The sequence below is a fragment of the Canis lupus genome, chromosome 5, assembly GCF_048164855.1.
Source record: "Canis lupus baileyi chromosome 5, mCanLup2.hap1, whole genome shotgun sequence".
Classification (NCBI taxonomy): Eukaryota; Metazoa; Chordata; class Mammalia; order Carnivora; family Canidae; genus Canis; species Canis lupus.
This window is the reverse complement of record NC_132842.1, coordinates 56,372,912-56,383,228: the sequence shown is the minus strand read 5'-3', so window position 1 is coordinate 56,383,228 and position 10,317 is coordinate 56,372,912. Positions and strand designations below refer to the sequence as shown.

Here is a 10,317-nt window from a genome sequence, read left to right as displayed (position 1 = left end):
TCTTAGCTTGTGGGGCCATACAAAAAAGAGCTGTTTCTAGACTTGGCCCAGTGGCTGTAGTTTCCTGACCCTTAGTAGACCTTTGAGGTCCTTCTGGGGCCAACCCCCAGCAGGGGGGCAGTTGTGGGCAACTATGTAATCACGGTCAACCAATCTTTGGCACGGCTGGCAACCTCTGTGTGGGCTCAAATCAAATAAGCTAATTTCGAGCCTGATCATATAAATGCATGTGTATGAAATACTCACTTAAAAATGTTTAAACCATTTTCTGCTGTGGTAAAATCTTACTGTGGCACTCATTTAGGTGGGATCCGATGTTGGCATTGGATTCCTGTTGGCAACTCTGAGAAGGAAGCATTTAGAAGGGAGCAACTGAGGAGAAACACAGTGGGTCCTAAGAGCGAGACACCTAGAATAATCTCGGTTCCTATCCTAGTATTTATGTACAAGGAACCCTCTTTTCTCAAAGAACTGTAAGTGATATGTTCCTCGTAACCAAAAGAATCCACATCGCTCTCACTTACTGCAAATGTAAATTGGTACAAACACTTTGGAAGACAGTCTGGTAATATCTACAGTTGAATACGAGCACATCAATGACCTGGCAATTCCATGGTGTGCTATTTTATCTAGAGAAATTCTTGTGTGTTTGTACTGGAAGCTACACATAGAAGAATGCTCACAGCTGTGCCCCGGCGGGTGCTATGGACCTGGTCAGATCTCAGCTCTGCCACTTACACAGGTGTGTGACCACAGACGGAGAGCTTAGTTCTCTGTGCCTCATTGTCCTCATCTGTAGGAGGGGAAAATTATTTAATTATCACAAGGTTGTAGGGATTCAGCAAGTTAATTTATGTGAAATGCTGGGCATAAGTATAGCAAATGCTCTGCTAGTCTTAGCTGTTGTTGGAATTCATTGTTTGTAATAGGAAAAATTGAAAACAAACAAAAACATGTCCATCCAGAGAGGATGGATAAACAAACTCTGGTATATTCGCACTAAGGAATATTATACAGCCTAGGAGTGAAAAGAATGTATATATCTCAACAGGTATAACAACTTTAAGAGAAAGAGGCAGGCACAGAAGAGCACCAATCGCATACCCTCATGTTACAAAATAAGCAAAATTCAACTTACTATGTAGAGATATTTGCAAAAAAATACACAGAGAAGCAAGGGAATGGGAAAGAAATGAGACTTAAGACAGTGGATAGGGAAACGGGACTTGGAAACACCTCCAGTATTTTGTAGACAAAACAGTGACATTTGTGGGAAATAAAAAAGGTTTATCAATTGAGTAGTAGGGTCCTGGGTATTGGTCTTATTATGCTACAAGTGGAGAGCAACAAATGTGAAGATGTGAACAAATGTGAAGATCAGTTTTAAATGTAAAGATAAGGGGCCCCTGGGTGGCTCAGTGGTTGAGCATCTGCCTTTGGCACAGGTCATGATCCTGGGGTCCTAGGATCGAGTCCCACATCAGGCTCCCCAGAGGGAGTCTGCTTCTCTCTCTGCCTGTGTCTCTGCCTCTCTCTCTCTCATGAATAAATAAATAAAATCTTAAAAAAATAAATGTAAAGATAAAATGTACATGGATATGGACAGAACTTGTTGAAAATCAGGAACTAAGAAACAAAACGAAGGAAATCACTGACACACTGTAGAGAGATTCGTTAAGGAACTGAATTGGTTGAATATAGTTTGCTTTAGAAAACAGTTTGTTGATTAAAAAAATCTTCAGTGCCGGCATACTCCTGATTAAAATGTCTTCATAAACCCATAAGCTCAAAGTCAGTGTGACCCGGGGATTGGAATAACCAGCTTGAGCCATCCTGTACATGGTTAACGATACCAATACAACAAGCACTGAATTTATATGAGATTTACACACTCCCAGGAAAAACAAGCGTTCTGGGTAGAACTTGGGCAGGGAGCAGGTGTCAGAAAAACCTAACTAGCCAAATCGTTACAAGGTAAAATCACAAGAGAATAATTCTTCTCTAGAGACAAGGGTCGGGGACAGGTAGGGGGGGTTATACCAGGAAATACCGCTATGATATAAAAAAAGGAAGAATGAATTCTGGAGTGGAGTGATTATTTGGGTAGTAAGTTCGATTTACTTTCCCCAAGATTTAATTAAGCTGGTATATGGAGTTTAGGAGTGGACATATCTTTGGACAGCTTCACTTCCAAAAGCCACCGCATACTTAGCTAGTTTCGTGGGCAACACCAAGTACACTGCCTTCTCTAGATCTTCCGGGGTGAGGGTACAGCGATTTCTGAAGCACATCAGGCTGCAGGCTTCCATAGAAATGAGCTCAAAGATGTCATTGATCAGGGTGTTCATGATGTCCAAGGTGCGAGATGATATGCCCCTCTGGGGAACCACTTCCTTTAGGACCCTGTTTACATAGAGTGAATAATTTCTATGGCCAAAATTGGTGCTGGAATGTGATTTCTTTCTGGAGATTGGGCTTTGACGTCCTCTGGTTTTTCTGGTGATGGATCTGGCCATTGCAGATGTTGTTCCCCTTGGCAGTTACGAGTGGAGAGGAGAAGGGCCTAACAGTGGTGGCGGGGAGCTCTCATATTTATATTGGCATGCCACAATCAGCCTTTTGGGGCTTCTCTTTGATTGGAGGTTACCGTTCCTATGTCACAATCACCTAGCAACAGCACTCATTTGTTGTCAAGGGAAAATCTGGTTCTTGGCCAACCTAAAGCTTTCCTAAGAGGATAGAGTGTTGTAGAAGGATCGAGTTGGCTTCAGGGCAGAAGAGAGTGCTCATTTCTCCTACTCTATCTCTTGGCAGTTTTTGTAAGCATAACATACGATATTTTCAGAATTGGACAGATCTCATCAAATTGGCGAGTTGGTGGCGGGAACACAAAGGAAAATGTACCATGAGCCTTTTATGGGGGAACCTCTGTCTCTAAAAGTTTCATGAAGTCATTTTATAAGCTTAGGAGCAATAAGCCATTAAAAAACTTGCAGTGATTATTTTATAATACAAGTAAATATAGTTCATCGGCTTTTACAAATTAATTTAGAAATGAATCCTATTTAAAATAAATCTGAACCCCCAACTCCATATAAGCAACTATGTACAAAAGGAGAGTAAAACAAAAAAAAAAAAAAAAAAAAAAAGGAGACTAAAACAAAAACTGTCCGACTTTGCTGTCTAAATTAATATATGTGAGTCACGTGCATTAAGTTTTTAAGACGATATTAATACCATTCTTGAAAATTTCACGTATTTCATTACATGGTTTGCTTTTTACGTGATACCATAGCTCATCTGTCACTATTAACCAGAAATGTGGGGTCACTCTTGCTCATGTGTTGATATTCATGCTGAAAAAAACCAAAAAAACAAAAAATTAACTCCATTATCTTCTTAATCAAATTCTGTCCCTGGATAAAAATAAAAATAAACAGGAGTAACTAGAAAAATCCCAACTCCCAGGTATTTCAATAGTGCACAACTGCCACAGCTATGAATGCTACGGGGAAAAATTCTTCCCTGCAGGTGGCTTCACAGATAAGATAGGCCGGGCTGTGTGTCATTTCTGGAATGCTACATGTAATTACTCCCCCTTTTCCGTAACTCCAGAAAGTAGATCTGAAATAAGGTGAGTAGGAAAAATGCTATTACAGGGAAAACTTTGAACAGGTTCTGATTTCTAAAGAGCACAGGCATCATTGGTGAATGTCCGGACTTTATTTATTCCTAGCCACACGCCTCAAACTCTGCGTCATCCTGAGTTGGAGGCTGCTGCTTCTAAGCACGCTTTGTGGTGATGGATCTTCAGTCAGCCCTTGCTAATTTTGCTTTCAGGATTTCTCCAGATATAATTACTTCGTTAGCTTAATTACAGCATAGTTTTATTTGTGATCATTTAGCAGAAGCTATCAGGTGGAGAAGGTTCACTCCCTGTTCTTCACGTACCCAAGCTGAGGAGTGTAGTGTTCTTGGCCTGTGCTCCTGGGACAACCCTCCCTGGGGTCGCTGAGGTAGGGAGAAGGTAGGTAAGCCTGTGGCAGCCCCTTCTGGACTCTTGTTGAGACCTTGGCCGTGGGCAGCTCTGCTCCTGGGGTCGGGCCACCCTCACTAGCCGGCCTTAATGGAGGAGGTCATTTTGCTTACCTCAGAGGTGCTCTAAAAGAAAGCCTGTTGTTGCCCCACACATAGGGCTCTCCTCCAAAAGCTCAGCGGTCATAAAACCGACATTTCGATCCTTGTCTTTCTAATCCCTATGACTCTCGATCGGTTGAGACTGCGTGGGGGAGAAGGGAGGGTGTGATGATACATTACAGAAGTTAAATGCAAAAGGCTTTCAAGACAAAATAAGCTGTATGCTAAGATACTGATGGTCAGGAAGTTGGGAAAATGAGGAATACTGATTCTACAAAATTTCTGGCTACTTTTGGGTTAACCCAAATTCCCCTTTTAAAATTTAATGATTCATTCTAAAATATGCATGAGCTCACCGCTGATATGTGGGTTTTTCTCTTCCTTCCCCCTCCCTCCTCCTCCAGACAGTCTGGAACAAGGGACAGACACTGTTTAGCATAATGACCTTCAGGAGATGCCTGTTGGATTATCAGTTTGGACAATGGAGCAAATCTGATTATTTTGCATCCATCTACCCTGGGAATGAGCACTGGGAAGTCCTCCATCTGTCCTCTCTTCTCCTCTGCCCTGCCCCTCAAGGTCGTTGCCTTAGAACAAAACCTGATGTCCTTAGCAGGGGACACAGGAGAGTGAAAGGAGTGAGGACCAATGTGCCAGAGGCCTGAGGTCTGTGGTCTCTGACCTGCTCTAGTGTAGCTGGAATTGAAAGTTAACAACTGGGGATCCCTGGGTGGCTCAGTGGTTTAGCGCCTGCCTTTGGCCCAGGGCGTGATCCTGGAGTCCCAGGATCGAGTCCCGCGTCGGGCTCCCTGCATGGAGCCTGCTTCTCCCTCCTCCTGTGTCTCTGCTTCTCTCTCTCTCTCTCTATGTTTATCATAAATAAATCTTAAAAAAAAAGTTAACAACCATTTCATGAATTTTTCCCAGCTCTTGTTTTGTGCTTGATCACATTGTCCATCTGGGGCATGGATTGTATGTCTCCCATGAAAAAACACGCGCACTCCTGGTAGGTCTGCAAGTACGTATACTGTGTTACAATTGCTTATTCTTCCCTTTATGGCTGAAGGCCTAGTCATGACTCAAGGTCATCACCAAGACTCTCAGTGATTATTCCTCAGGAGCTGTAGCAGAGGTGACACTAACTTGAAGCCAAAAACACGCCCTGGCAGGTGTGAGTGTACTCTGGGAACATTTTTACCGCCACTGTGTTAGTTTTCTGCTGCAGCTGTAACAAATTACCATAAATTGAATGGCTTCAAACAACACAAACGACCTTACAATTCTAGTGGTGGAATCAGTCTGAGTGGGTTTCACTGGGCTAACATCGAGAGTCAGCAGGGCTGGATTCCTTCTGAAGGCTCTAGGGGAAAATCTGTTTCCTTACCTCTTCCATCTCCTGGAGGCTACCTGTGTTTCTTGGCTTCTCCTCTACCTTGGAAGCCAGCAATAGATGATCAAGTTAACTCATGGTGTATCACTGACACAGAGTCCTGCCTCCCTCTCCACTTATAGGGACCCTTGTGATTACGTTGGGTCCACCTGGATAATCCAGGCTCTTCTCCACATCTCAATATCCTTAGTTTCATCTGCACATCCCATGTCGCTAGGTAAGGAATCTGGGAAATGCACAACTTTGAGGGCCACCATCAATAGGATGACATTGTCAGGGAAGCTCTGGGTCGCTGATCATACAGATATTAGAGACGAATAATATTGCCCTTAGGAGATGGACCAAACATATGTTTTTAAAGATTTTATTTCTTCCTTCCTGAGAGTCACAGAGAGAGAGGCAGAGACCCAGGCAGAGGGAGAAGCAGACTCTCTGTGGGGAGCCCAATGTGAGATTCAATCCCAGGACCCCGGGGTCACACCTGGAGCCGAAGGCAGGCGCTCAACTGCTGAGCCCCCCAGGAATCCCCATGAGAAATATATTAAAAATACTGTCGGGATGCCTGGGTGAGTAAAGATATGATTTTTTTGGTTTTGCTTTGTTCTTACATGAGAATGGGAGACTATGGTCTCGAAGAGCCTGAGCTTGATTAGCTTGGCTTGGCTGATGGTTTTCAGGCATGGGAGGATGTGTATTCTCCAGCAAGAGGCAAAGGAAACTTGTTGGTCAGGGGAGAACCAGGTTTCAGGTAAGGCTGTTGTTTTCAAGCTTGGATGCACACTGAAGTCACCTGGGGAGATTATAACCAACGAGCCAAACATTCCAGGTCTAGACCCCAGTCCAAATGAAGCAGCTTCTACAGGGGTGAAGCTCAGACATTTTTTTTTTTAAGTTCTTTTAATGTACGGCCAGGGTTGAAACTCATACAATTCAACACCCCCCTACCCCTGAAACAATCACAATAAAAAATGGGTAGAGGACCTGGAAAGACATTTTTCCAAAGAAGATATCCAGATGGCCACCAGACATGTGCAAAGACGTTCATCATCAACAATGACCAGGGAAATGCAAATCAAAACCAAAATGAGGTGAGACCTCCCACCTGTCAGTATCAAAAAAGGTAAGGAATAACAAGTGTGGGGGAAGATGAGGAGAAGGGTCAATCCTTGTGCACTGTTTGTGGGAATTCTACAGCCACAGTAGAATGCAGTATGGAGGTTCCTCAGAAAACTAAAAAGTACCACATGATCCAGCAATTTCACTTCTAGGTATTTACCTGGGGAAAACAAAAATACTAATTCAAAAGGATATATGCATCCCTATTTTTAAGCACAACATTGTTTATAATAGCCGAGTTATGGAAGGAACTCAAGTGTCCAGTGATAGATGCGTGGATAAAGAAGATGTGAGAGAGAGACATGAGATATTATGTATGTGGGATATATACATATCTCTCTCTCACACACACACCCACACAGATATAGGGGATATTATTCAGCCATAGAAAATGAGATCTTGCCATTCGCAACAACATGGATGGACTAGAGTATATTATGATAAGTGAACTAAGTCAGAGAAAGACAAAAATATGGTTTCGCTTATATGTGGAATGTAGAAAACAAAATGAATGAACAAACACAAAACAGAAACAGGCTCGTAAATGCAGAGGACTGGTGGTTCCCAGAAGGGAAGCGGGTGGGAGAGGGGTCAAGTGGATGAGGGCGGCTCAGAGATACGAAGCTCCGGTTCCATCCATGGAGAGGCACAGGGGACACAGCATCGTGATAACGTTGTGTGGACACACATGGTGTGGCGACACGTGCTGTGTGTGACGACACGTGCTGTGGCGAGTATTTGATAATGCGGAGGATTGCCAGGTCGCTGTGTTGTAGCCGGAACCTAACAACCGTATACCAACTGGAAGGAAAGGTGGAGCAGGTGGGAGGAAGAGGCTGGAGGGGGACAGGTGAGTAGCGGGGGGAGTGGCAGAGAGAGGGTGGGCCGTGCTCTCTGGCCAAGGGGACCCCAGGTTCAAGGACATGAAGAGATGCAGACTTTGGTGTAAACGTGTTTCTGTGCATTTAAACTGAGGCTAACTTTGCCAAAAAGCTTTTTCAGTGCTTCCAAGGAGCAGACGGGGGGTACGGAGGAGATGGGGGAACGAGGCTGGGCCCACTGTGCTTTGGTGTCTTACCCGCCTCGTGGTTCCGGGTGTGGGGGTGGGTGGGTAAAGCGCACTTCCCACGCTCCCCTTGGCTGCCTTGCTGGCAACGCTCTGGCTCTGGCCTGGGTCGTTTCTCTTCGACTTTATCCTCGCTTTCCTGCTGGGTTCCTGAGGCCGACACTGCTAAGCTCTGCAGGCGGAGGCCTGGCCTTCGGTAGTGGAGCCGCCTGCATCCTGCTTTGGCTAATCTCAAAGCTGGGTCATTGTTCTCAGGTGACCCCAGAAGGAGTAATGAGATTAGCTTTGTGCAGAGTAAGAACCTGAAGGAATTAGCTTGGGAGTGAAGAGCAGGTGGTCAGCCCCCGAGGAAGTTCCCCGTGAGTCTGAGGTCGTCAACAACGACAACACAGAACGTGTGTTGGGACAACAGGCATAAGAAAAATGTCACTTCTGTCTTGAGTTCTGGTTCACACACTATGGTAGGCCCTGTGGTAGGACCGCTTCGCCCAACGGTCATGAAACGCCGCCCGAATCAATCGAGGAGCATCGTTAAACGGGTTTTCCTCTTAGGTTGGGTAATAAGGGGGAGAGCTTGCCAAACACGGGGTGGGACTAACAGCTGCTCGCGGGCCCCTGGCCAGGAGGCTGGGGGCCAGGAGGTTAGTGGAGGCCGGTTAGACACCCAGGCACCCGGTCCCTCGTTAGTGGGCCCGGGGCGGGGGGGCTGTTCCATGCAGGAGAAAGGGGGTGAGCGGCAGCACCGGCGGACCCACAGCTCCGCTGGAAGGTTGTATCCCGGGGGCAGGGGGTGGCTGGGTGGCCACGGTGTCCTGGGTCGTAGCCTGCGGTGAGTTACTCTACTCGAGAGTCACGAGAACTCGAAGCATGGACTAATGGGCTCCAAGTGACGCTGGAGAGAGGTGGTCTCGGGCTGGGCCCAAGAGGGATTAGAACAGGGTGGCACTGTCATTGCCCAGTGGCCCCCAAGTGACCCACGACAGGTCTGACCCGGGCAGGGGGGCTGTGGGGGGAGGAACTGTCTTCGAGAGAATGGGCCAGATCCCACGATGGATTTGGGGCCTGGCCAAGAGGCACAGGACGTCTCTGGTTTGACGCTGACCTTTACTGAGCGCGGACTCGGGGTGTAGACGCTGTCCAAGTGCTTCCCAGCGTCAACCCGGTGGGGTCGTGCAGCAACCAGGTGACACGGGTCCTGCCCACGGCAGCCGTTCTTTTGGGGGGTGCGAGGGGGAACAGAGGTGATTTGCCTCAGACTGTAGAGCAGGTGGCAGCGCAATGGGACCTGAACCCCCCATCGGGGTGCGGGCGCCCTGGGGCGCTGCTGCTGCGCCACCTGCTGCGGGTCCCACCGCACCTGCTGCGGCATCCCCACACCTTGGGGGGGACAGGGGGGCCTCCTGCCTCACAGCTGCCAGCTGGGCCTGCTCCACAAGGGACGTGCAGGAGGAAGCAGGGGGGCAAACTAAAGCCACAGAGTGTACTTCACACCCACTGACGCACAGCAGTGAATTCCCGCGCTAACGGTGGACACGGGAGACGGCGGGAGCAGCTGACAGTTATTGGCGGTCACACCGTGAGCAGAGTGTCAGGTGCTAGGTCACCTGGCGGCGACTCTGGCCACGGCCCAGCCGGTAAAGATGCTCAGCCCGGGGATCCCGGGGGGCTCAGCGGTTGAGTGTCTGCCTTGGCCCAGGGCGTGACCCCGGGGTCCTGGGATCGAGTCCCACATCGGGCTCCCTGCATGGAGCCTGCTTTTCCCTCTGCCTGTGTCTCTGCCTCTCCTCTCTCTCTCTCTGTCCCTCGTGAATAAATAAATTATATATATATATATATATATATATATATATATATATATATATATATATATATAAGACGCTTACGTCCTACAGCTCAGCACCCGTGATCCAGGGCTGCTCTAGAAGAATGCATGCACATGTGCGTGCAGAGGCAAGTGCACGGATGTCCCCTGGAGTGACGCTTGGACAGAAAAGGAGGTGGAACAAGCTGTCCCTCAGTAGGGAAATGGCTGAATAAACTATGATTTTTCATATGGTGGAATAATCTGAAGCAATTGTAACAAATGAACCGGGGTCTATGCACAAAACTTAGATCCTGGTGAGAAAAAAGCCAGTTGCAAAATGATATGTAAGGTATGATATCCCTTATGTAAAAAGTGAAGCATAAAACAATAGCATAGACCGTTTATAGACTTAGACATGTGCAGCGTGACTATGAAAAACACATGGGAAGCATTCCTATTGCCCAGCGGTAGGCTGGTTACCTCTTGTGGGGAGAAAGGGAGGGATGGAGAAGGATCAGAGTGGGGCTTTCATGGTATCTGTAATGTTTTATTTAATTGTTTTTAAAAAGAGAAATAGGGGACGCTCGGGTGGCTCAGTGGTTTAGCACCTCCCTTTGGCCCAGGGCAGTGATCCTGGAGTCCCGGGATCGAGTCCCACATGGAGCTCCCTGCATGGAGCCTGCTTCTCCCTCTGCTTGTGTCTCTGCCTCTGTCTCTGTGTCTCTCATGAATAAATAAATAAAATCTTAAAAAAATAAAAAGAAATCTATTGCAAATATGACAAAAAAATGTTACAGATGTCCA

The 10,317-nt window shown here is 46.8% G+C and overlaps 1 protein-coding gene and 1 long non-coding RNA gene across 2 annotated transcripts; one reads left to right on the top strand and one right to left on the bottom strand.

Annotated features, from left to right (window-relative positions):
• Positions 1-2,156: 2,156 nt before the first annotated feature.
• LOC140634482 (histone H2B subacrosomal variant-like) lies at positions 2,157-2,516 on the bottom strand. The gene has a single exon (XM_072828444.1). It carries the CDS (start codon positions 2,514-2,516, stop codon positions 2,157-2,159), a length of 360 nt encoding a protein of 119 aa, XP_072684545.1.
• A 120-nt stretch (positions 2,517-2,636) lies between these two features.
• Positions 2,637-8,395, top strand: LOC140633766 (uncharacterized). The gene is made up of 4 exons (XR_012031362.1): positions 2,637-2,819; positions 3,906-4,027; positions 5,065-5,143; positions 5,911-8,395. It is a non-coding gene; the product is annotated as an uncharacterized lncRNA (long non-coding RNA).
• Positions 8,396-10,317: the final 1,922 nt, after the last annotated feature.